The following is a 27,912-nucleotide window of genomic DNA, read 5'->3' on the forward strand; positions in this document are numbered from 1 at the left end:
AAAAAAAAAAAAGAAAAGAAAAAGAAAGAAAGAAGAAGAAAAAAATGTGCGACTCCCATGATATTTAATGGGAAAGCACAAAGGATAAAAAAGCAGCCATCTGGGTCTCCTGGGCTTCCCACTTTCTGTTTCCAGTATACTGTGGGCCCCTTCCAATGAATTTCTTCGATTAATTCAACTTTATTCTTGCATTAGTTTTGGATAACTCTGTGCCTTGCAAGCAAACCATCACTGACCAACACCAATTCTAATGGTTCCTCCTGGCTAAGCTGCTATGGTGCTCTCATATTCATATTAGTAAGAACCATGGAGAAAGCTAAACTCTCTGGAGCTTATTTCCATGATAATGGTTCCCATTATTTTATAGACTAAAATTTCTAAAAAAAAAATCCCCCCAAATTTATGAGGGGTTACAATACAGGGATGTCGATTTTATTTTGCAAAGTAAGAGGCATTAAATAAATCTTACTCTCTGTGGTATGATTTTTTTTTTTTACTATAAGAAAGATACTTTAATATCAAAAAAAGGGAAATGGTATACTCACAGAATTTCAGGTTTGATCTAATGAAAAAGTATTTATGTTGGAGTTATTGTTCTCATTTTGCCTCTGGTGAAAACTTTTCTCGGTCATGCACAGCCTACAGCTTGGTGTTTGAAGCTGCAATCCTAAGCTGCTGAGTGGAGAGCTACCCCTAACTGAGGAGGAAGCAGGGAGATGGTAGGAATGCTCTCTGAGCCACTTGAGCAGGACTCAAAGGCCCATAAGACTTTGGATTTTCCTCCTCACTCCACGAAGATCCGTGACACCAATCTCCCTCTGTTTCCATTACAACCTTGTAAAGATTTCCCCAAATCATTAGGCAACCCCAAACCTGAAAACCCAAATGGTAAGCCCTTTGGGGTCATTCAGGAAGGAGGTGGTCTGTATAATCAAGCTACCTGAATTCCACTGGTCGTTTCTATTCTTCTCTTCTTCAAAGGGGACTCTTTATCACCAAGAGCTGGTGTAACCAGCTCAATGAAGCTTTCTCTTATTCTGCATCTGTGATTGACTCTAGAAATATTTTCTTTCTAATGAAAGGATAAGGGAAGAAATAAAGGACCTAACATAGCAGATAACCTGCTGCTCTGAACCAGGTAACTGTCATGTGATAATCTTATTTAACCTTCCATGTAACCTCATACTACTGACTACCACTGAGAAAAGAGACTAAGTAACTTGCCCTGAAATTCTACCAAATGAAAAGGGCTGAGATCACATGTGGCGCATTCCAGAGTTGACACTAGTGGTAAGATTGTTTGGTTGGTCATTCATTCATTCAGTCAGTCTTAGACAGGGTCTCTGTTGCCCAGGCTGGAGTGCAGTGGTGAGATCACAGCTCACTGCAGCCTTGATCTCCTAGGCTCAAGCGATCCTTCCACCTCAGCCTCCTGAGTATCTGGGACTACAAGTGTGTGCCATCATGCCCAGCTAATTTAAAAAATTTTTTGTAGATGAGGTCTCACTATGTTACCCAGGCTGGTCTCAAACTCCTAAGCTTAAGTGACCCTTTCACCTTAGCCTCCCAAAGTGCTAGGATTATAGGTGTGAGCCACTGCACCCCACCTAAAATATTTATTTAATCAGGAGTCTGGGAATACTAGTTCTAGTTCAGTTTCTGCCCAAAACCGGTCAACGTGTAACCTCCCTGAATCACAGCTCTCTCATCTGTGAAGCCAGAGGTTGAGCTAGTTGGTGTCTCAGATCCCTTTTGGGACCAAAACTTTTTAACTCTAAGTACAGATCACACAAGAAGAAAAGATCATGTCACACAGAAAGAAAAGTTTACTGAGATTTCCTTCAAATTATTTACCCTATAGCATCTGCTCCATAGAAATACATAGCTAGATAGTGCTAAGGTCTGGTTTTCCGCATTTATGTCCTTAAGTGTATGCAACATAGTTGAACAGCATTAATTTTTAAAAAACGGCCATGATTTCATTTTAACATCATGAACAAATATTTGCTGAAATGTTCACCAAGTGCACTGTTTTGTGACGGGGGATCAGATTTATTCGTAGCCTTTGCAATGCTATTGGATTTGGAGATAACACCAAAGAGAAAAGGCAGTTAGAGCTAGAGGCACTGATGATGTATTTTTCATTCCCATTTTCAGGCCCCTTAAACCCTAAATTGAAATTCGAGGTTCAGGGAATGAACCTGCAAATGTAGCTTTACATAATATGTTAATTGCCAGGAACACTGGGGTGTCTGCTTAGCCAAGGTATTCACTTTGGATCAGATTACATTCTATTGTGAAAAGAAAAAAATCAACATCGCCTTGATGAAGTTTTCCTTCATCCTAATTAATGCCCAATTTGCCACAGGGAATCTGAAAATGCAACGCAGTTTTCCAATGTAAATGTACTTGGAATGACTCATTGCTAGCACTCATTGAATGACGTGGTTAATTTAATCATGACATTCAGACACTTTAGCCCCATTTCTTTCACTTGTGAAACTTTCAACTCAAACCTAGACAAAATTCTGATTTCAGTTGAAGAGAACATTCTAATTGCTAGGTACTCTTATTAAAAATTCAAGGAACAAAATATTAAGCTAACGAACAAATCATCTGTGGACGTTAGGTTTTCTCTACCATTCCTGTTCCACAGTATTCCAAAGGAAAATTAACAAATTTTCCTTTGGAATACTGTGTCACCATGGAAGCTCTACGCTTCTAAATTTCCTTACATAGTCCTTTCTACAAGCCACAGTGCAGTCACCCTTTTCCCATTCTCTGGCCCCCTTCTAGTTTCCAGTCTTTCCTGTCCATGCTGAGTTGGGGACTAAGGGTGGGAAGGAAGACAGGGAACTCCATCAGGTACACCTGGCTTCCATCTTACCTCCCATCCTTACATAAACCCATCCCTGGTGGCAGCCTCAGCTGAGGTCCTCTTCCTTCAAGCGGCCACCCGCTGTTCTCTGGGGAGTCCTGTGACCAACAGCCAGGTGTATATTTAGAACAGTGAGCCCTGGGATCAGACGCAGTGGCTCACAACTGTAATCCCAGCACTTTGGGAGGCCTAGACAGGTGGATTGCTTGAGCCTAGGAGTTCAAGACCAGCATGGGCAACATAGTGAGACTCTGTCTTTACAAAAAATAAAAAAAATAGCCAGGTGTGGTGGTGCACACCTCTAGTTCCAGCTACTGGGGAGGCTGAGGCAGGAGGATGGCTTGAGCACAGGAGGCTGAGTCTGTAGTGAGCTATGATGACACCAGTGGACATCAGTCTGAAAGAAAGAATAAGACTTCTGTCTCTAAAAAAACAGAAGAATATAAAATTTAAAAAAATAATAGCAAGCCTTGGCTATGCATGGCTTTTTGACAACTTCCCACAGCTTCTGTGGCTTCTGGACAGAAAAGCAAAATCTGAGTCAATATCTCCCCAGTACCGTTCTTGCAATGATGATCGCTCTGGGGAATAGACTGAGACACCCATGATTCTAAAATATGACAGGTGGATGTGAGAACTGCAACACAAATGGAGAAGAGAACTGTAGTTAGTTTTATTATGATCTTGTAATTTTGGGATGTGCCTGGCATTAAAGACTCAGAGAAATGGCGGCAGAGGAGAATAAATCAGCTGCTTTTGTTTTTAACAGAAACCTTGGGTGCAGGCAGTAGAGGGTCCTGCTGTTAATGTACAGTACAAAATATACACACACAAAATCAAGTGTTTAGTGGACACCTGGATACTGCATATGAGCAGTCTGGGGATTCGTGCCAGGCTTACTAGTAACCAGGAACTTCTGGGCCTTACAATCAGATAGATCGATATTCACTAACCCCGTTTTAATGCCAACTTCCAGCTGTGCATATCTGAGATTCTCAAGTCTCTCCTACTTTAAGTTGAGCTCTGAAAATTAGTATTTCTCTTCCCTGACTTGGACAAAGGGGAAACATTTTCTCTAGGATTTATTTTGATGAATTATCCCTGATACACTCAGTTTATATCCTGTTTCTTCAAGGCTAGTATTTCAACACTTTTCTCCCTTTTCCATCCAAAGCGTACCCAGACATCATTCATGATTTTCACCTGTGAAAACAGAATGGCATTTGTTCTGGATGGAAATCAGATGATTCAGCAGTTGGGCAAAGCACAACTGCACCTTTTGTTTCCACATTTTCCTTCTCTGTGTGTCTTATTTCATTATCAGATTGGAAAGATGAAAGGGCAGTGATGCCCAGTACCCACTGCCCATGGGTGGCTCATCTAGAGCCAGCCACAATCATCCCTGCACCGAGGCATCCACTGCGTGGAGCAAAGTGAGCCAGGCAGGACCCCTCTGCCAACCCACTGTCATCCTGCAAAGCCCCCTACCCTCCTACAGCTGCAAACAAATAAACGACAAGGACACTTCTGTGCAGAAAAGGATGCTTCCTTATTGTTTAAAGAAGCGCCACACTATGGAAGTACCCTCCATAGTGTGTTATGTGTGTCAGATTCATCTCCTGAGGTATCGTTAATTTATCTTGTCCATGTGGTTGTCAGAAACAGACAAAAAATGTATGAAACTCCTGCTCCTAGCCATCACCTCCTGGGAAACTGCCAAGCCTTTGAGTTCTCAGGTCCTCCCACAGGGAAGGGTTGGTAATGGCACCTCCATACTGCAGAGACCGCTCTGAAGGCTCTCTCCCTAAACTGGTATTAAAAGGTAAAGGTATTTGACAAAGGAATCTGGACTTGCCTCCAGAAGGGGAAAGGAGGAAGTTTCCAACTGGGTAGGGAGAGGGGAGTGGACGACTTCCCAGAACCAAGAAGAGGGTGGCAGTTTTGTTGTCAGTGGTGGTGCTGGTGCTCTTGAAATTGGGAAGACCTGTATTCGATTTGCAAGAAGTAACCCACAGGTGGGAGGATGGATGTGTGACATGCTTAGAGTGGCTGAAACCAGCTGCTCACACTTAGGATACTTGGCAAAGGTCCCCATAAACCTGGTTGCAAACAGGCTGCATGGAAGGCAATTCACTATGAGTCCCAGGAGACTCAGAGGCCTTGGCTTGGTTTCACTGGACTGCACAAGCTCCCCATGATTTCCTTATGACTCCAAGTGAGAGGACGATGCTCCTCTTAATATGATGAGAATGAATTTCTCAATAATTGCTGGATAGATTAGTTTGATTTTGGAAAATTAAGAAAAGTGGTGGTTTAGTTCTAGTACTGGAGGGTCGGGAAGCAAATCTGTACATATTACATCTTTAATAGAATAAATAAATCAAGAAACAATTTGGAAAGCTGGTTAACAAATTACAATGTATGTGTACTCTAGACTGCTACTACATTCATAATAAAGGTGTTTTAAAGGAATTTTTGGGTGGGTATAATTTAGTAAATGAACACAATATAGCCAAATATCAGCACTAGTTTTCTCTTGATGGTAGCATTATGAGGAGCATACTTTCTTTTCTTAATAATTTCACCTTTTGTTTCAGATTTAGATTTATTTTAGTGTGCAAGTTTGTTACATGGGTATAATGCAAAATGCTGAGGTTTAGGGGACAATTGATCCTGTCCCTGAGGTAGCAAGCATGACATTGATTCCATAGTCCCATAGATTGTTCTTCTCCTGTGTATTCTGTATGACTGGATTCTAGGTTTAAGAATTTGTCCTTAGAGATGGCCCCCAAAATGAGAACACAAATGCACAGGGAAAATGTGGGAAGGGAAATACATTTTCATTTTCATACCATGCAATATTTGGCAAGAATCCAGAATCGCAAGAACTTCCACATCTACAAAAAGATACAGTTAAGAAGGAAGCACCAAAGCCATTAAATGAGCTTCAGACATGCAGACTGCACTCCAGCTTTTAAAGAGACAGACTTCCACATCTTTCGTTCTGATACCACTACAGTACTTTAATCTAAAGGCTCTTAAAATTTGATTCCAGGTAAATTTATAATTTTAGCAATTTTCTATGATCCCCCAGATATTTTCTACCTTTCATCCTCTTCATAGTTTGTAGATGATACAGTATTCTTTTTTTTTTTCCCCTTGAAAGATTTGGTTCTGCCTAGAAAAGCTACTAAATCTGTTGTCTTGCAGAGGAGACAGGAGTTCTTATCAGATCAGAGGTAGGGTGGCCTTCTCAACTCCAGGATTAGACATCAACCTGCTATGTGCCTGCCTACTGGCTTACCTGTAACATGATACGGACTCTATTGAAATACCACCTTGAATTGGCTGCTCTCTGACTCCTCCCCAAAGCCAGAATGAGATAACAGCTATTTAAAGAAAATAAAGCCTGGCTCTGCCATAGTCTCCATTTAGCATCCTTCTACCAAGTTAGAAAATTAGATCATCAAAAGTTTCAAGTCTGACCTTCACCCCTTTCAGAAATACATTCATGCAATTTTTATTTAGTGATATGTTCCTCTTTTCATTTTGCCAATACAAAATTAAAAGCCTTGGCTAGGTGTGCTGGCTTACATCTATACTCCCACTTTGAGAGGCTGAGGAAGGAGGATAAATGAGGCCAGGAGTTTGAGACCAGCCTGGACAATGTAGTGAGACCCCATCTCTATAAAAAAGACATGAAAATTAGCCAGGAGTAGTGGTGTACACTGTAGGGGAGGATCCCTTGAACCTGGCAGTTCGAGGCTGCAGTGAGCTATGATCATGGCACTGTACTACAGCCTGGGTAACACAGGGAGATCCTGTCTCTAAAGAAAACAAAAGCCAGATGACGAATATTGCTGTTTACCTGTTAGTCCTGCCTACTATGCTGATTAACATAACTCTTGTAAAGGCATGAATTATGTTTCCTTTAGAATTTAAAACAAAGAAAATAATTTTGCTTCCTGAAGGATTAGTATGACCTTGTCATATAACGAGAATTATGTGATGTATGTACGTCAGGGAGCTTGAAACTAAGTTTAATGTCCAAGCTAATCATAGTGCCTACATTTGAAAATTTGCTTCCTCTTCTTATCAGATTTTGCCTTTTGGCTTTCAGTGTATCTACCTTAGAGTAGATGTATTTTTATTGCAAGTTGCCTTGAATAAAGCAGTTACTTATTCTTTCTCTTCTTTCTCTCTGAAACAAGCAAAGTAATGCCTTATTAATAAGCAAAAAGTTGGACAGGCTTTGGCTCCCAAAGTCCTCACTGGTTGAGTTCTGAGCAAGGCTGCAGATGCTTTTGTAATTCAGGGAGTCAGGAATTCACTTTAAAAGGCTATAGGATAAAAGGTGTCTGTGTGGGGATTGCTGTTATTATACTGATAAAAGGAAAAGAACCTGCTTGTAGCCTTTGAAATTTCAAGTAAAATTCAACCAGCACAACATGGTGCTAAGTACATACCTTAGAAGGCCTCCTTAACAAAAGCCATTCTTAAGCTCATCTCTGCAACCTAGGCTTCAGTGCTTTATGGAGAGGATGTGCGATCCTAAGCCACAGGATGGTGTCCCTAAAGCTTAACTGCATTGCTGCCAAACCAAAGAGGCTTTCCTTGATAGCAAAGACCCTCACCCTCAGTGAGGGTTTGGACTGAGCCATGGGAGGTCTTATGACGTCCTCACCACCCCACACTGGAGAAGGCCACAGGGAACTGGACCACAGGGACTCTTGTGGGTTCCTGGGGTCACCAAGGCTGAGCTTATGGACACAGATCCTTAGATACTCCCCATACATCCTGGGAACAGAGTTCCCTGTTAATTTCAAACATATTCCCCATCCCCACAGCCCAAAACAATCACCACCTCCACCTGCCCAATTTCACCGGAATGATTTTGAAATGAAAAAAACAAACACCTTGTGAAAGTTCTAACTAGCCTTCTGCGCCAGATTCTGATCTTCCAGTCCTGCTATAGGAAAGAATATCAGTGTTTGCAGAAACAGACAGAAGACAAAATTGATCATAAAAGGACTTGCTGTTTTTATCAGGTTATTTTATGTAAAGCAGACTCTCATCCTGCCATGAACTTATGGTGTAATGTCGTATGAAACTTTGTGACCCTTAGTTCTCTCTTTCATAAAATAATCAGAATACCTATTTGACAAAGTAAGGAGCAATTGGAAAAACATTGCATGGGACAGCAATTGGTAAATCATAAAAGATGCCAAGCATTAGGTATCCTTAGGTAGTAAGCTGGTATTACTCTCTAGAATCAGCAGAATGATTCTAGATGGCTCAGTTCCCACCATACTCAGGAAGTCCCACGGCCTGTGGGATCCCTTGCGAGAGGGGAGGCGTACAAACGACCCTCTAATGGATCCACCATGTCTTTCTTGGGCTTGTGAGATAGGTAAATAGTTACATCCAATTTCAAAACAGAACTTGACATCTGCACAGGATCTGAGAGTTACTCATTTACTAAAGGGGAAGAAAAACATCTTCGATTTTCAACCTTAATCTTCATCCTATTCCATCTCCAAAAAACAGCATTATAATTTAACCTGCTTATAAATGCCAAAAAAAGCACTTCAAGAAAATGCTCAGATATTCAATTATTTGCTGATATGAAAAAAAAAGAAAGAAAAGGAGTGAGTCCTGAAGATTTATTTGTTTCAAGCAGTATTAAAAAAGAAGAGTGGGAGGGAATCCCAAACTCTGTACTACTTATGATGGGAAAATCCCACTGGGCTATGTTAAATCTATATCCTGAAAGCAGGAAGAATGGTTAATGGCAGGGTGTGAAGTCGTAGGGGAGAGCTCACTATGCCCTTCTCCCTTTCTGCATTTTTATTTAGCACAGAATACATGCGCAATGAAATCATAAAGATGCCTCTACTTTGCATGAATTATAGGAATGTGAAAATGACTCACATTTTCATGGAAAAAAATTAAGGATAAATGTCCATTAGAATTGGGATGATATGGGATATGACAATTCTCTTTAGTGCCTAAACTTGAACTTTTACATTTATTTGCTTGGGTAGGAACTCTCTAGATTCAGCTTGTTACACTAAAAAGAAATCATGGAGACTGATTATTAAGAAGGGGAAGATAAAGAGATAAGCATGGTCACTGATGACAGACCAAAGGGGAGGAGATCACCTTTGTACAAAAGCCAGATGGGTGAACATTTCCTAAGCATAGCCATTAATTAGCTGTGTGACCTTGGGCAAGTTACTTAACTTCTCTGGGCCTCAATCACCTCATCTGTAAAATGGGGATCATAGTATACGTACCCCACAGGGTTGCTGTGAGAACTTAGAACAGTGCCTGGTGCATATAAGTTCCATAGAAATGTGTTTATTTGCACTGTGATCATTATTAAAATGTCTATAAGTAAAATGATCTGGACCCAACATGGAATACATTGGAACTGGGCAAAGCAGAGTGACAGCGTTTTGGGACTGTCTGAATGATGCAGGCTTCTGTTTTAACTGCCATGAGCATTCTGCCTGAGCAAGCTGGCAAGGATGGGAGCTCTGCAGAGAGATGCTCGCTTTTCAAACAAGTATTCAAAGATCTCCAGCTTGCTGTTGCATTACTGCTGATTCCACAAGCCAATCTGTGGAGAGCAAATTAAATATTTCAAAGCAAGCATGCAATTAGTGTTCATTTTAATATCGACTCTCATACTTTTTAGAAATGCACATATTTCAGAATGCCGCAAGCAGTTGGCTCTGATAGTTTTGAATCAGCGATTGGGGTAAACAGCAAAAAGGGTAGGCATCTGGTTTAGTCACTGACACTGATTAGAAGGCCACTCGCAGGCGAGGAAAAAAGGTGCAGGATGAGGGTGCAACTCAATGCAGAAAAAGAACAGGTAGAGTACTAACTCGCTGAGACGATTCAATTTTCATCAAGTACCTTTGAATGTCAAGTTCTGCCTGAAGAGAGATCAGCATGCCCTTCAAAGCCTGTGGACCAGGAGAAAACAAGAAAAAAATAGAAAAGAAAAGGGGTGAAAACATGGAAGAGAAAAAGAATAGGTTGACCAAATGGACCACCTATTTATTCATGATGAAAATGTAGCACAGTTAACTCTTCTACCCCCAAAAGAAAGAAAAATGATTACAGTTGTATTTGACAGCCTTATATTTTATAAAGATGTGTTGAAACCTTAACTAGTGATGGGTTTGCCCCCAAACTATCCTGCCATAGGTACTTCTGAATTCACCTTGTATAATTGGAGAATGTGTTATGTTGATGCACTGTCCCTGAGGTTGTTCCAGAGCTGCAGAGGACTTACTGAAGCCTGCCCAACCCAAATGAAATACCTTTCTTAGCCAGAATGCAGTCTACTGGTGATGACCCAGGCTGCCATCTTGATCGTCACTGGCCCCGGGATCACTGGCCACTGGGTTGCTCTACAGGAGCAGGTCTGTGAGTGCAGTGCTATCTGCCCAGGCTTTGCCATGCAGGATGACACACCCAAGGCGAACACATACAGAAACAGAAGATCCACACTGTTTAATTCAGGGCACAAATTCTAATATTCAAACCTGGTGGATCGTGGAGTGTACTGTCAGTTTACAATGCTTGCTTACTATGCCAGTATTTAAATATTTTAATTCTCATTGATCCCACTCACTTTTTTTTTTTTTTTTTTTTTTGAGACAAGAGTCTCGCTCTGTCACCCAGGCTGGAGCGCAGTGGCACAGTCTTGGCTCACCGCACCCTCTGCTTCCTGAGTTAAAGTGATTCTTCTGCGTCAGCCTCCTGAGTAGGTGGGATTACAGGCGTCTACCACCACACCTGGCTAATTTTTGTATATTTAGTAGAGATGGTGTTTTACCACGTTGGCCAGGCTGATCTCAAACTCCTGACCTCAAGTGATCTGCCTGCTTCGGCCTCCTAAAGTGCTGGAATTACGGTTGTGAGCCACTGCATCTGACTTATTTTTGAGCAACTTAAAACAAAACAAAACAAAACAAAACAAAACAAAAAACAAAAAAAACCATTGCAGTGAAATATTTCTTGTGCCTTAAAAAATGAAAATTTCTATAATCCTCATGCAAGGAGAGTGACTTCCTGTTGTACCCCAAATCAGCCAATGGGGTGTCATAGCTGCATATCTTACTGCATATGCATATAGATATATCCATATGGACTATTAACATATAGGAACCTCTAAGTACCATCATAATTGAATTATATAGTATCCATGATCCATATCACCATTGTGTGTAGATTACACATATGTGTGTATATTATTTAGAACTTAGTCTCACCCATATCAGACATAAACATCCACTAGAAGAAAAAGAATATTTGAACACCAACGGCTATACTCAAAAGCCAAAAAGCCAAATGATAGATCTCCAGACAAAAACTCAAGATGCACATAGGGGTTAAAAAAAAAACGTAAAAGAACTTGAAGAGATCTTTAAGAGAAAAAGGGAGTGACACCATTAGAAAAATGATTAGCCGAAGTGACCTCATAAAAAGCCTTTTCTAGGTGAACACAGTCTCACTATAAAGGTGAGGGTTGCTTAGGGCCCTCTGATTCTCTGCTCTGAAGTTTATAGCCTTCATCAACTGTGAAAGAAATACCCTGAAGTAGACCACAAATAATAAAGTTCTACGGGTGCACGGTAAATAAAAGTGCGAGATAAAAACAGGATGATAGATTTGAAGAGCTGCTATGCACAGAAAAAAGGAAAAAAGAAAGCATAGAAAATCACAGAGCATTTCCATTATAAGACGATGGGTAACACGGGCTGGGGACAGAGGGCCAGGACAGCCACAGCCCTGTGGAGAAATGAAAGGGGGTCCTGGAAGAGACCAGAGACCCAGGAAGAATTCTTTTTATTCTTCCAGGAAGAATAAAAAGGCCTCAACCACTCTCTGCTAGGTGATCCTCATCAGAGGAACTTAGAACAAAGAAAACCAAATACCTAGAGAAAGGGGGCAGGGAAAGTCACTACAGCCATTGCTTTAGGCAAATATCCGGAAGTCAAGAATGTAGGGGAGGCCAGGTGAGGTGGCTCACTCCTGTAATCCCAGCACTTTGGGAGGCTGAGACGGGAGGATTGCTTGGGGCCAGCAGTTCGAGACTAGCCTGGGCAACATAGGGAGAACCTCACTATCACAAAAAAATGAATGAAAAAAATTAGCTGGGCATGGTGGCAAGCGCTTGTAGTCCTAGCTACTCGGGAGGCTGAGGTGGGAGGATCACTTGAGCTCAGGAGGTCAGGCCTGTGGTGAGTAGAGTGAGCTATGATCATACCACTGAACTCCAGCCTGGGCAACAGAGAGAAATTCAGTCTTACAAAAAAAGAAAGAAAGAAAGTAGGGGCAAGAGAAACACACAATTGCTCAAAGCCTCCAGACTTTGGAGCAAATCCCAACTCTACCTGTTGTATTTTTTTTCCTGCCTTTGCTAACTGAGGTCACAGAAACCTAGAAGCTGGAAGACTCTCCCAGTCTCAGGGCAGGAAAGGACCCGCTGGTGGAGAGGCAGGAAGCCCTTCTCAGAAGATGCAATGGAAGAAGCTGACAGACTTGAGGCAGCAGAATCCTACGATCACAGATACATTTTCTCAGGATTACAAAATGAAGCTCACCGAACATTGTTTTTCACTCCTTAGTAGGTTCCATCTGTGTGGAAAAGGTTTTGAGCCCTGTAAGTTTTGAGCCCGACAATAAGAGAAATAAAAATGAAAACTGGTTTTCATTAGGCCTCCCACATATACCTGCTAAATCAAGTGTGTAGAATATAGAAGTTTGATTTATGGCTTTGACTATAAAATAGACAATTGTTCTTAAAAAATAAGAGTGGGTGGCCAGTCATGGTGGCTCACACCTACAATCCCAGCACTTTGGGGAGGCCGAGGCAGGTGGATTGCCTGAGCTCAGGAGCTCAAGACCAGCCTGGCCAACAAGGTGAAACCCCGTCTCTACTAAAATACAAAAATTAGCTGGACACGGTGGTGGGCACCTGTAATTCCAGCTACTCCGGAGGCTGAAGAAGACTTGCTTGGATCCAGGAGGTGGAGGTTGCAGGGAGCCAAGACCGCACCACTGCACTCCAGCCTAGGCAACAAGAGCAAAACTGTCTCAAAAAAAAAAAAAAAAAAAAGAAAAAGAGTGGGTGAGACCTGAGATGAGTATTTTCACTTTTTAATGATAATTGGTAGTTTATCACATATAAAGGGGTTAGATCAAGATTAAAAGAATGGGCCAGGTGCGGTGGTCCATTCCTGTAATCCCAGCACTTTGGGAGGCTGAGGTGGGCAGATTGCTTGAAGCCAGGAGGGCAAGACCAGCTTGGGCAACACAGTAAGATCCCATATCTACAAAAAATACAAAACTTAGCTGGGCATAGTGGAACGTGCCTGAAGTCTTAGCAACTTGGGAGGCTAAGGTGGGAGGATTGCTTGAGCCCGGGACGGGGAGGTTGCAGTGAACTGAGATTGTGCCACTGCACTCCAGCCTGGGCAACAGAGTGAGACTCTACTTCCAAGAAAAAAACAAATTATTAAAGGAATGTTACTGAGGAAACAGGAAGACTCAACTACCTCAAGGAATGGCAAGAATAATAAAACTGTAAAAATTAAACAAAAGAGCATTTATTGTCTCAAAAACTCCTAATAAATTCATTGGCTATCATAAGAAAATGGTAAAAATAAACTTCAGACATTGCTGTTATACTGAGTGGCACTTGAGATCTCTTTGAAAGGCTGAAAGTGGCAGGAAGGGAAAGGGGTTCAGAGTTTCTTTCCTCATGCTGATGAGTCTGAGGAGAGTTGCTCAAGAATAATAAATATTGGGTAAACACCCAAGGCACGATGTAGCAGAGAGAGCCAAAAATGAGCAACACACGTACAGTACTTACAACGGTCTGAATGGCAAGCGATATTTCTTTTCTTTTTTTTTTGCTATATCTATTTCAGAGTTTTCTATACTAAATATAATTCTATAACAAGGCAGAAAGAAAAGTATCAGTAAAGGTGGGAAAAAGTGAAATGCTGATCTCTAGGGAGCAACAAAGGTAGACGGCAGGGCACTCTGGAGGCTGTTAAAATGTAAGCACTCACCCAAAGTTCCACTTTTGTTCACAAATTAAAGATTTTCTTTTCTTTTTTTTTTTTTTTAAATTTGAGATACAATTTCACTTTGTTGCCCAGGCTAGAGTGCAGTGGAATGATCTCAGCTCACTGCAACCTCTGCCTGGCTAATTTTTACATTTTTAGTAGAGACAGGGTTTTGCCACGTTGGCCAGGCTGGTGTCGAACCCTGGCGTCAAGTGATCTGTCCACCTTGGCATCTCAAAGTGCTGGGATTATAGGCATGAGCCACCATGCCTGGCCAGAAATTAAAGACTTTCTGATGTCACTCTACACAGAGTCAACTTTTGACTCTCTGGAAGCAATTTAACCAGTTAGGAGACTAACCATGGTAAATGAAAATATATTCATAAAAAATGTAAGATCTCATGAAAAGATCTCTGTATTATAAGCTTTCTAGAGTTTGTAATTACACAGCAATCACTGAGCCATCCAATACGTCTTCCAACATGAACATCTAATCACCAAAGCCTTAGCTTAGCTTTTTATTCATGTTTCTAAATCTATGGAAGCATATTTCCTTTTCTTCTTCTTTTCTTTTACTGTTAATATCCTTATTCTCTATTTTACCAGTGGAGAATGTTTAGTATTAATTTGCACTTAGTTCAAGATTCAAGCAATGCAAAGTGCTATTTTTATCAAATTTCTAAAAGCCTACTGTCTCCCTGCTTTGGAAGTCCTATAACAGCTATTTAATTTCCCTAAGCCCCACTTTCCTCATCAGTAAGTTGGTATAGCGATAGATCATCCTAGGTTGCTAGGGGGAGGAAGTGACTTACAGGGATGTAAGACACTGTACAGAATTCCTAACACAGACTAAGGATGCAAACGTTAGGAATCTGAAGATTAAAAAACAAATTGCATTCTCAAAAAGATGCTCTATTTAAATAAATGAACAACAACACAATTTTGCATATCCTTTTGATTCAGCCATTCCATTTCTAATAATGTACCCTAAGGAAATAATCTACAATAATCTACAGGAGGCCCTGCATGGTATGGTATTTGCATGCACACAGTGGAACCAACAAAACGAAGCAACCACATGCAATGAAGTAGCTATCTTGTAACAGGAGGGAAAGAAGGTCACACTTATAATTAAATGAATAAAATCGTATTAGAAAAAAATGGGCCGGGCACTGTGGCTCACACCTGTAATCTCAGCAATTTGGGAGGCCAAGGTGGGAGGATTGCTTGAGCCCAAGAGTTCAAGACCAGCCTGGACAACATGGTGCAACCTCATCCTTACAAATAATACAAAAATTAGCTGGGCATTGTGACGTCTGCCCATAGTACCAACTACTTCGGAGGCTGAGGTGGGAGGATTACCTGAGTCTGGGGAGGTTGAGGCTCAGTGACCTATGATTAAGCCACTACACTCTAGCCCTGGTGACAGTGTGAGACCTTGTATAAAAAATAAAATAAGATAAATAAGAACAAAATTGGTAGGTGCTTGTGGCATGCGGTTTCTCTCCTTTGAGTGTATATGCCCAGAAAAACGTAGGAGAAGGATATACACCAAAATATTAACACAGGTATTCTATGTGCATCATGAGATTGTAAATAATTCTCCTACTTTTAGTCTATTTCTAACATTCCTAGAGTATCCATAAATACTTTTGCAATAAAAAATCTTAAACTCATCTAAGATTTAGCATTAAATTATTTGTGCTTGCTTTTCTGATTTGTTTCTACCTGCAAAAAAAACCCACTTAGCATGGAATATGATATAAATAGCTACTGATGAATTTGAAACAACAGGAGAAAAACTGATTTGATTTGAGAATTTTTAAAATGGGAAGAACAATAAAATCATATCTACATGCGAGCTCCTCATCCGGCCATCATTTTGTTTCCTCATGTTGATTACATATCAGTTGCACCACTAGGGGGTGCCCTGAACCTAAGCAAGTACGGTACAGTCTCTGGCATAATCAAAGGAGGCAGTTGAAATCCCAGATTCAGGAGGAAACAAGACATAGGTCAACCGATTGCTTTTGGTGAATCTTCCTCCTCTCCAAATGCCTCCCAGAGCCCCTGGCTCAAACTCACTTGGGCTGACTATAACCAGTCTGTGAAAAAACTGTAACGGGCTGACTGCTGGCATAGTTAAAGCCCAAGACAGAAGGGAAAGAATGGATTGCTGCAAGTCTAGTAGATTTCATAAAGTTAGCACTGAAGGATAAAAAGTTAGTATCCCCTGTGACAAAAAACTAAAGAATACAAGACCTTTGGATGAGTTTTAGGGAAATATCCCAAGTTAAGGAAATAGTCTTAAAAGTAATTCTGTCCTGGCCGAGCATGGTGGTTCACAACTGTAATCCCAGTACTTTGAAAGGCCAATGTGGGCCAGGAGTTCAAGACCAGCCTGGACAACATGGTGAAACCCCACGTCTACCCAAAATATAAAAAATTAGCCGGGTGTGGTGGCATGTGCCTGTAATCCCAGCTCCTTGGGAAGCTGAGGCACAAGAATCATTTGAACTCTGGAGGCAGAAGTTGCAGTGAACCCAGATGGTGCCACTGCATGCTAGCCTGGGTGACAGTGACACTTCATCTAAAAAAAAAAAAAAAAAAGTAATTTTATCCTAAAGATACACAGTCTATCAGTAACCAGGGGAGCAAAGTAATTTCTCATTATTTGGGGTTAAAAAAATAGCTACTCAATTTAGAAATCTAATTGTAATATAATTCCTTTTCTAACTCTTCAAAATATTTAAAGTTAGAATAAAATTATGTAGACTTGTGAGACTTTGTAAGTCACGCTAAGATTTATAGTTGATATAACAATAATAAAATATAAGGTCTCAGAGACTTTAAAGGGTAAATAAACTAAAAAGCAGCAACATTTAACAAAAAAGAATTCAGGGAAGATATCTCAAGAGCTTCTAATTCTAAGAATTTCTAATTTCCTAAGAAATCCTAGGATCCTAAGTAATCCTATAGAGAATATAGGATACTAGTTGAGATTATAACTTCCAGAAAGAGAAAGAACTGGGCTGAAGCCTCATTGTCACCACTTTCTATCTGTGAGACTTTGGGCATATTACCTTAAGCATGTTTCACGTAGTTTCCTCATTCATGACATCGTAATAACAATGTTTATATTACACTTTGTTGTATGAAATAACTTGCGAAAAATGCTAAAGCCAACATCTGACACACAGTAATACAGATTTATGAGCATTTTGAAATAATTAATATTCTCATGTAAATGAAAGATAAGCCAGGTCTCATGCCTGTAATCCCAACAATTTGGGAGGCTGAGGCAGGCAGATCACTTAAGGTCAGGAGTTGGAGACCAGCCTGGCCAATATGATGAGACCTCGTCTTTACTAAAAACACACAAAAAATGTGTTGGGCATTGTAGTGCACACCGATAGCCCCAGCTACTCAGTAGGCTGGGGCACGAGAACCACTCGAACTCAGGAGGTAGAGGGTGCCTTGAGCCAAGAGCACGCCACTGCACTCCAGCCTGGGAGACAGAGAGATGCTATCTCAAAAAAAAAAAAAAAAAAAAGAAAAAGAAAAAAGTATTAGAACGAACAAACACATTAGCTAACTATTTACAGAATGACTGTGAACTTATTCACAGACCTCAGGTATTATGTGGCCAATGGATATGTCTGAACTCCTGTGTGCTCCTGTTCTCACGGGTCAAAGTAAGGAGACTGATTTATAAAAAGCAAAACAAGTATACTTTGTGTGTGTATGTATATATGTGTATATATACATGTATATATACACACTTCATATGTATATGTATATATATACACACACATACAATGGAGTATAATATATATATATATTTACATATACTATATATACATACAATGGAGCATATGTGTGTATATGTGTGTGCATGTGTGTGTGCATGTGTGTGTGTGTATATATATGTGTGTATATATATATATATATATACACACACATATATACACATACGCATACATACAATGGAGTGCTGGCTTTCAAAGTAGTGTTTGAAGGGTGACAAGATTATTTGTATGACCTTGCCATTGCATATAAACAACAACAACAACAACAACAAAGACAAATTGCAAAGCAAACCCGACATATACAAGGTGAATATTCAGCCAGTTTTCACTAGGACCAGCCACTGTGTATGGCCACTGTCCTGATCGGACGAGCCATGCCACAGCACAGTCATTCATCTTCAATTTTGTGTCTCAATATCCACCCTTCCTACTTTGATATGAGACTAAAACGATGCAATAGATTCATGAGAACTTTGAAATAGTTAATATTCTCATACAAATACAACACTGTAAGATGGACAAACATATTGGTTAACTATAGGAGGACTCGTATCTCATTCACAGACCTCAGAGTTCTTTCCTAAGCCTCTACATTCCTAGATAACAAAGAGTGAAATGGAAGTATCCCTGCCCAGTGTTCTACAAAGCACCTGTTAAGAGTTAACTCCGCTCATCTCTGCAAGGGTGATAGATACTCTCAGAACGTCCCAACCAAGTGCAGCCCATGGACATCAGGATGACCAGTTCCCCGAGAACTCTGCTTATTTTTGCCTTCATAACATTTAAAACCCCTTGACACACTACATACTTTACTCATTTGCTCACTTCTCATCTGTCTCCATCCGCTTGCACACACACATTGAAATGTAATGATCACAAAGGCATGAATATCTTCATCCACATCCATGCTGAGAATCACAAAGGCATGAATATCTTCGTCTCCACATCCATCACTTACAGAATGAACGAATGAAAGGCCCGAAGAAGGCATTGGTTCTAGGGAGTCTTGGCTTTGTGCAGCTTGCTTGATTTTGGGGCTTACCCCCAGACAGTAGAAGTTTAGGTGCATGGCCCAGGCAGAGGTGCCTACAGCCTCAAGTAAGCCTGCACACTCCGCAGGCCCAGATCAGGCCCAGTGCTCACAGGGGCCTCAGCAGCCAAACTGCTGGGACTCACTTCCAGACACTAATCTCACTCCCACCAAGAGCATTCCAATCTATCACACCGACCCCCTATGCGTTATTGCTTCTTGGCTGCTCTCACACCTTGAAAGGAGGAAAATACTCATCCTATATGGAATTTCTGTTTGGCAGAGTTTCCCTTCACAATTTTCACTAAAACACCCCTTCCTTGGAACACGAAACTAAGGTTAAACAAAAATACTCAGAACTCCCCAAGAAAAAAAAACAGCTCCCAAACCTCTGGTTTCTATTTCCCTCTCATTATTATAAAGGCTTTGTATTGTAAGACATTCCATCCTGGCTTCAACAGCTGCCTGTGGGTGTGCTGCTGTGGGGGAATTACGCTTTGTGCTGGGATGGCAGGTGCCGGTGAAGCCTTGCCCAGGCCCTAGTCCGAAGGTGCCTTGCATTAGAAGTGGCCTTCTCAAGCTTGGGCCTGGCCAAAGGTTAAGAGTTTTAATAGGGAGAAGAGATGGGATAAGACGTAGGATGATTTAGTGAAGCTAGTCCAGAATGTACTTCTGATTCCCCCTTTTCTTCCAGAGAAAACAGGCCCAGAGAATAGAAACTCACAGATTCTGACCAGCCTGCCTCCGAAGCAGGGTGATTCGTACCACTCCAGGCACAGGTGGCAGCTGAGGGATGCTTCCGAGTGTCTTGTCTTCCTCTACCCACAGTGGGCAGGGCTTGCCTTCACACAATGTCTACCCTGAAAGTTTCCATAATGCCTTGCAGTGGTACCTATGGGGCATCTTATCTTGCTACACTACGAGGGAGAGGTAAGGCTCAATGATCTGGAGAGCACTGGGCTGGGAGTCTGAGACCAAGTTCTAGCCCAGGCCCTGCCTCAAATTCAACATAACTGAGCCATTTATCTCAATTTCCTTATGCATTAAAATAAAGACTTGGATTAAACCTTTATGGCAAGTCTTAGCTTTAAGTTGGTTTACACACAGATGGCCTCTGTTTTAGTCCGTATTGTATTGCCATAACAGAATACCACAGCCTGCGTAATTTATAAAGAAAAGAAATTCATTCCTCATGGATCTAGATGCTGGAAGTCCAATATCAAGCTGTCAGCATCTGGCGAGGGCCTTCTTGCTGTGCCATCCCATGGTTGATGGTGGAAGGGCAAGGCAGCATGTGTGTGAGTGAGAGAGGAGGTGCCTAAACTAATTCTTTTTTTAGGAACCCACTTCCAAGAAACAGAATTAACTCACTCCTGTGGGTTGTGCCTCATGATCTAGTCATCTCTTACAGTCCCATCTCTCAACACTACTGCATTGGGGATTAAATTTCCAACACATGAACTTTGGGGGACACATTCAAACCACAGCAACCTCCTAACATTCTTGGCTACACTAGAGGCCTCCCCCACAAGGTTATTATCAAGGAAGGCCTAGATTAACGGGCAACAGCTCTAAATGCTCTAAATGCCCATGGGAAGGACCTATAGTCAGAAGGACCTGACTTCAAGATGTAGGTTCAGCACTCATTACAGTTTTACTTTGAATAAATTACTTAACCCAGCATCAGACTTTTTATGGGGGCAATTAAACCATGAACGCTCACTTTCTGCATCTGCAGAATGGTAATAATCATCCCACCTACTTCACAGTGGTCACCAGGAAGCACAAATGAACTAAACTGGTTGAAAGCACTGTTAACTATAAAGCTCTAAAAATAATAAAACGATGCTGTTATTCTTAAGGATAAGAAACTTAAGTTGTGTGCAAAAGAAAAAGACCCTAAAATGTTTTGCTGCCAAAGAATGAGGACTTGCTATGCCCATCTCAGGCTGATCAGCTGTGGGGACAGAAGACCTACAACACTTGGCTTCAGTTCACAAGTGCCATGGACTGAATGTTAGTGCCCCCAACCCCAAATTTACACGTTAAAGCCCTAGTCTCCAATGTGATGGTGTTTGGAAGTGGGGCCTTTGGGGTGTGATTTGATCACAAGAGTGGAGTCTTTGTGATGGGATTAGTGTCCTTTTTTTGTGTGTGAAAAAGAGAGTCTCGCTCTGTAGCCCAGGCTGGAGCGCAGTGGCACAATCTTGGCTCACTGCAATCACCGTCTCCTGGGTCCCAGTTCAAGCAATTCTCTTGCCTCAGCCTCCCAAGTAGCTGGGATTACAGGTGCATGACACCATGCCCAGCTAATTTTTTTTTTATTTTGAGTAAAAACGGGGTTTTACCATGTTGGCCAGGCTGGTCTTGAACTCCTGACCTTGTGATCCACCTGCTTTGGCCTCCCAAAGTGTTGGGATTACAGCCGTGAGCCACCACACCCAGGTTAATGTCCTTTTTAACAGTCATGAGACAGATGTTTTCTCTCTGCCATGTGAGGACACAGTAAGAAGACAGTGGTCTACAAACTGGGAAGAGGGTTGTCACCAGAACCTGATCATACTGGCACCCTGCTCTTGGACATCTAGACTCCAGAACTATGAGAAATAAATTTCTGTCATTTAAGCCCCCAAGTCTATTGTATTTGTTGCAGGAGCTGAAACTAAGATAATAAACCACTGAAGACAATGTGGCAGATGTTAGCATCTGCATCCCAGCTGGAGACCTGGCTGTGAAACTTGCTATCCTGAGGTGTTGAGGCCCACCTGATTACAGAGCTGCAACTTCCTCTGACCGCAAGCTCCAGGAACTGAGCTCAGCCATCCTGCCTGCCCTCACCAGTCTATGTCACCTGAGATAGCTCAATGCTGAACTCTGGCCTCATCTTCAAGCTTCTGACCTATTAACCTCTGGAGACAGCCAAAAATAATTTAGGGGCTAAAAATTATTCTGTTTAAACTGATGAGCTTTATTGAGAGAAAAATCCTTTCTTGTACAAATGATATGGGCAGGAGGCAGGGAAATACTGTGTAGAAGAGAGCGGTTCCCTGGCAAAAGCCTCACCCTTAAATCTGGAAACCCATGGCCCTAAATGGGAACAGGCATTCCTCTGTCTGTGCCCAAATGTTGTCTTTTTTGGTCTGCCATGCCTCCCTATCCTGTACCCATACAAACCCCAAACCTCAGGCTCCACAAGCAGAAGAGCCGTGCAGCAGAGGAGAGAAGAGAAGGAACATCTGAACATTGAGAGGAGTCTGGCTAGGAATGGTCAGACAGGAGACTGGTTCCAGGATGGCTGAACTCCAGGGGAAGATCATCTTCCCACTCCATCCCCTCCAGCTCCCCATCCATCCTTCTGAGAGTCACCTTGATCTGGCAATAAAATCCCCCACATTTACTATCCTTCAGTTTGTCTGTGTGACCTGATTCTTCCTGGATGCAGGACAAGGACCCAGATACCAAGAGGGAACTGAGCTGGTTAGCACTTAAGCTGTCTGTGGATGGCAGAGCTAACAGAGCATGGTAACACACCCACTGCAGCTTTGGGATTTGCAGGCACCCACCCCTAGATGCTACTGGGGGGCCAAAGTCCAAAAGTACTTGCCTGCGTTCCTGCACCTGCCCATCTTTGTCCTTCCCTTCCTGCAAGGGGTTTGAGTGCTTGGCAGCCAGACCGACAAGTCACACCCCTGTCTCATGTCCTGTGAGGGAGGTCAGGGAACTCTGTCGTTTCACAAACACTATTCTTGACAGTTCCATTTCAGGGCTAGTAGCTATCAAATAAGAGAGTGCTACCTACCATTTCTTAAATTTGAAGATGAGTTGATGTTACTTAAACAGAATATGGGCCATCATCAATTGGCAGTTCATATGTTCAATCATCATCATAATAAACACAACCAAACTGAGGACAAATTTTTACTTTTAACATTGCATTTGAGAAAGACAATCCCTTGAGAAACAATCCGAAAACCCAGCCACAGCTCTGCGGCATGGTTTTGAAGTCACTGGAGCAGAGTTCATACACTCTGCCAGGTGGAGGAACATTACTGATTGCCATTTTTCATATCCAGTCACATGTTTTGTTCATAAAATAAGATTTTGATCTTTGGAAATCAGAAGATTGACTTCTAGGAGTTCTTAAAGAAGTGTAATGCTCATCCCTCTAATTACAATGAATTAAAATAGAATGTATGCTCATAACAATTCAACTCTAAACAGACTTTGCTGATTGCCTGGAAAAATCAAGAGCAAAAGTTGAAAACATCATCTCTGAGTGCACAAACAGCCCCTGGCCCTACACTGAAAAACTGAGTTGCATCAAGAAAGGGAGAGAAAATAGCCCCTCAGCAAAATTAAAAATCTTACAGCTCTCTTTTATCATCATAAATATGGAACTTTTGGATCTGGTGTACAGCTGTAGTTCATGAATGATCAGCAGGGCACTGAGTGGCGTCATTAAAAGGCTTTCAAAAAACATTTAAGAAGATTACCAAGTGCTCTGCCAGGAGAAGGGCAAAAAAAAAAAGTTATTGTGGAGCTTCCTGGAACCCCCCTCCTGTTGGATCATCAAAGAAATAAGATGAAAATATGCAGTGGGATAAATCTAATGAGAAATATGTTTGAAAGAGAAAGAAAAACAGAGATCGTAACAAACAAAATATACTGCTGTGGTAAAGGTGGTTTTTGCCATAATGAGGTACAAACGGGCATTAGGGTGACACTGTTATTTCACAGCCGTTTTCATCTGGGACACCTGCCTAAGTGGCTCTATCTCCTGTCCTTTGCAAAAGAGGACACCGCACCACCTATATGAGTGCCCCTGGCTGGTCTGAGCACATCCAGGACAGAACATGCCTATCTCAGCTTCCACCTAGAATTCCCAGGAGGCTGCTGTGGGTCTGGAGCTGATGTAGAGGGATGTGGGGTCATTCTAGGGTTCTTGGGAGGCCTCAGCACTCCTTTTGCTCTCTAGCACTGCCTTGGGAAGTCCCTGAGGGACTGACCTGACACCCTCCCCCGCATCTACCTGCAAACCCCTATAAAGCCAGATTTCCTCTGTTGCCTTGCACTTTAAGGCATGGGGGTTTAGGATAAAGTTGAGAAGGTCACTCATATTTTCAGATTATTTTCTTCATGGTAGTTCAACTCTTAGGGACATCTGGCAAGGAATCCCTTTCTTTCTGACACGGCTCTCCCCAGCCCCTGTCATAATTTACCAAGTATTATGATGTATCACGATGCCCTCCCACTTCCTTCACAAAGCTAATAAATCCCACTTGCATATCATCAAGAAGCAGTGCCTTTGCCTCTGGGAACAGTAACTCACTCTTTCAAGGCAAGATTGCTGAGCAAGAATAACCTTGGCTGAGTTGTTCTAAAATCCAGAGCAGAGAGCGGAGTCTAAACAGATGGAACATTTCATTGGTTGACATAAAAAAGATTATACTTTTTAATGGAAGGTTGGTGCTTTGGTCACCGTAATCTATAATAGGCAGATCAGCAAGCCCATTTATGAGAAGGGCATAGCAAGGTTTTTAAGTTTCCACCTAAAGTATACATACATATCTTGCAATTAGTTGCACATCAATGCAAATATATTACGTGATTCATGACTATTCCATGTGAAACACCTGAAAGAAGATTGGCTTCCAATGAACCCTTTAAAAGATTAACTCAGAGAGCCAACCCACCTCCCCATTCACAGTGCAGTTCTTGAGTCAGCTGAAAAGACTAATAGTGAAAACCTAGTCCAATGCTTAGTGTTATTGTGAATTCATTTGCTGACTTCTTTTCCACCCTAGCAGAGCCTGCCACGTGGCAGAGGGGAAAGGCAAGCTTCACTTGGGAGTGACAAGCGCCACACTGACGGCCAACACTCACTGCTGAAAGATGATCAAAAAAAGCCCAGCCAGAAAAGTGATTCTGTGTGAGGTGTCTCTGGTGGGTCCCCTATTGTGTTACCAGACACTGGCATATGTGGAGCCCTGCCCTGCCCATCAACCATAGGACAGGGTCAGACCTGTGAACAGGCAGGGTGGTGGCTTCTGGATAGACTATGGAGGGTGAAGAGTGACATTAGGGCAACCAGGACCCATCTTCATTCCAGGAGCCTGCTGGCCACACCCTGCAAATCCACAGTTGCTTGGTAAGCTACGCAGGGACTGTGGACTTCATTATTAAAAGTTCAAACATGGCTCGGGGAAACCCAATAGCAGCCCCATCAGATAGGTCAATTTACTCCTTCTAAGTCTGGAACCCTTTCTGAGGAGAGATTTTGCTAAGATGCAGGAAATGGGGCCCATAAATGAAAAAATGGGTGCAAAAGGAAATTATTTCTTGCTTCATTGTTTTTCATGAGTTCTGCCTCAACCCAAGGTGAAGAAAGGTCCTGTATTCTCCCTGGCTCTCCAGCTCTCCTTCTTCTACCAGACTCTGACCCCTCCATTGCACAGTGGGTAGCAGGATTCTGCATGTCACACAGCTAAATCCACCCACACTGGGGAATGACTAAAGGAGGACTTGCACGAACAATGACTTTGGACGTGCCATAAAGTGCATGGTCATGACCACTGCCAGGATCTCTACAAAAGGAAAAATCCCAGGGCAGGGAAGAAGATACAGACTCTTAGAGGGGAAGAGAGAAAGGCAGGTAGAAATTTTGGAAAAGTTAGATTCCAAAAATTGATTTACAAGATGCATAATCACTGGCCAGGCATGGTGACTCATGCCTGTAATCCCAAAACTTTGGGAGGCCGAGGTGGGCAGATCACTTGAGGTCAGGAGTTTGAGACCAACCTGGCCAACATGCAGAAACTCCATCTCTACTAAAAATACAAAAATTAGCTGGGCGTACGGTCACATGCCTGTAACTCCAGCTACTTGGGAGGCTGAGGCATGAGAATTGCTTGAACACAGGAGGCGGAGGTTACAGCGAACTGAGATTGCACCACTTGCACTCCAGCCTGGGTGAGAGAATGAGACTCTGTCTCACAAAACAGAAAAAAAAAAGATGCATAATCACTTTTTCAAAAAACCACAGTTGAAATACATGACCCATTAGGTATGATCCATCATGAACATGACCCTTGCAATTAAGATCTTATCAGTTAGCTGTTTTTTCTCACCCACCACTTCCTCACATTGTGTATTTCTTGTCAGCTCACTCCCATGAATGCAAGCGGGAAGTTTAGGATCAATCTGTTTCATGAAGTTTCTCTTGAGACTTACTTGTAGGCTCCAAAAGATAGACATATCCTATTTCAAAGTCAATTACTAATGGGTAAGAAGAGTTTACTGCATTCCTTTAGATATGTTAAAAATTAAATAACAGAAGCAGAATCTTCTTGATTCCTCTCCAAAGGGAGAGTTTTTCCTAATTACTGATGTTCTGTGGCTTGGGTAGTCTGAACGGATCATGAAAACACATCAAAAGCGAGTCATCAACACAAGGACCTTTCAAAATGCACACAGGCAAAAGAGGTTATCTACGATAGTGTCTTAGAACTAGAACACAATAAAAATTATCTTAACATGCAATCAAAGTCCTGTCAAGTAACTTTTCTTTGAGTAGTTCATGATCTAAACCAGACTGCCTCCCTTCCTCCTAATTTTGTAAAAGCTACCCCACGTCTGCTCCTGGAATTACACGAATCACAAGAATGTTCTCCTTCAATGTTGATGCTGTAATTGTTTGGGAGCCAGGTCACTGCTTTAAAGCCAGGAAGCATCTGCAGCATATAAAAATATAACATTGCTTTCAGCTTCTGAGGCTTCTATGCCTAGAGCCAAAAGGTAATGATTTCCCTCGAAAATATTTTCTTCTCCTTCTTAAAAAAAATGATTTGGAGGACAGGGGGCAAAACAAAAGCAATTTATACCACCTTACCCAGGGGTGAAAAGTAACCATGCATCATGGCTGCTTTTAATGGTCTCATTTTCTTTTACCTGTCTTTCCCTCTAGGACCAGGATTCTATTCCTGCCCCAACTCCACCTCCAACCAACGTCATTCCTCCGAAGGCCTACTCTTCAGCTCACTGGGTTAAAGGCATTCTAAGTACACAGACTTTTCATTATTGCTTAGATTTCTTTTCTGCCGACCATGGTGATACATAGACTTGCCAACAATCTCTACTCCAGAGAGATATTCCTTTCTTTTTAAGAAGAAAAATCGTTTCTATACTTTATTTCTCCATGAAGCCCTCATAATCTAATGCATCCAGAAAGTGACTCATTTTCCTTAATGGCTTTCAGTTTTTGGCATGCACTTTCTAGTGTTTACAATCCCACCAGCACCCCACAGCCTCCGGTTATAGGAGGCTCCACCAGACTGGCCAGGCAAAGGAAGGTGTTTTGTGAAGGGCACAGGCTCAGAAACAGGCTGTTCTAGATGTACTGTCTACCAAATAACTTAGCCTGAGTGAACCTCAGTCTTCTTGTCTGTGAGATGGGAAAACCACCCTGTAACATATACAGAGCTGTGGTCAGGAATAAATGAAATAACTTCAGTGTCTGGTGTACAGTTGGTGCTCAATGAATACCTTTGCTTTGCTCATCCTCACTCAAAAATCTTGCCAGAGGACACCCAGATGTTAGGGGATCAAAGCCAGGGGGATTGTCTCTATATTACACATTGGTTCATCTGGTAGTCATTTTTTTTTCTTTCAAATGACCAGGTTACATGTTCTTCACAAACAAAATCAGTAAGTTAACATGCATCCATTAACACTCAACTCAATGTAAACTTCTACAAAAAATATGAGATCTTAGATCTCTCTTTTTTTTTTTTTTTTTTTTTTTGAGACACAGCCTTATTCTGTTGCCCCGGCTGGGGGTCAGTGGCAGAGCATGACCATGGCTTACTGCAGCCTTGAATTCCTGGGCTCAAGTGATCCCATTTCAGCCTCCCAACTAACTGAAATGATAGGCAAATTTTTTAAACGTTTTGTAGAAAAATGGGAATCTCACTATGTTGTCCAGGCTGGTCTTAAATTCCTGGTCTCAAATGATCTTCCTACCGTGGCCTCCCAAAGCTCTGGGATTATAGTCAGGATCCACTGTGCCTAGCCCCCAGCTCTTTTTGAATGCCTGAGTCTACCCTG

The 27,912-nt window shown here is 41.9% G+C and overlaps 1 protein-coding gene across 21 annotated transcripts in view; it reads right to left on the bottom strand.

The window, feature by feature from the left end:
- Positions 1-27,912, bottom strand: part of KIAA1217 (KIAA1217 ortholog) — a 498,057-nt gene that overhangs the window by 168,287 nt on the left and 301,858 nt on the right. For 12 of the 21 annotated variants that reach the window (XM_037740967.1, XM_017535541.2, XM_017535540.2 and 9 more), the window contains exon 3: positions 9,772-9,852. The exons of the other annotated variants lie outside the window; for them this stretch is intronic. In XM_037740967.1, the coding sequence (XP_037596895.1) occupies positions 9,772-9,852 (81 nt within the window). The remainder of the gene's footprint in view (positions 1-9,771; positions 9,853-27,912) is intronic. 21 annotated transcript variants of the gene reach the window in all.

The sequence above is a fragment of the Cebus imitator genome, unplaced genomic scaffold, assembly GCF_001604975.1.
Source record: "Cebus imitator isolate Cc_AM_T3 unplaced genomic scaffold, Cebus_imitator-1.0 Scaffold92, whole genome shotgun sequence".
NCBI classification, from domain to species: domain Eukaryota; kingdom Metazoa; phylum Chordata; class Mammalia; order Primates; family Cebidae; genus Cebus; species Cebus imitator.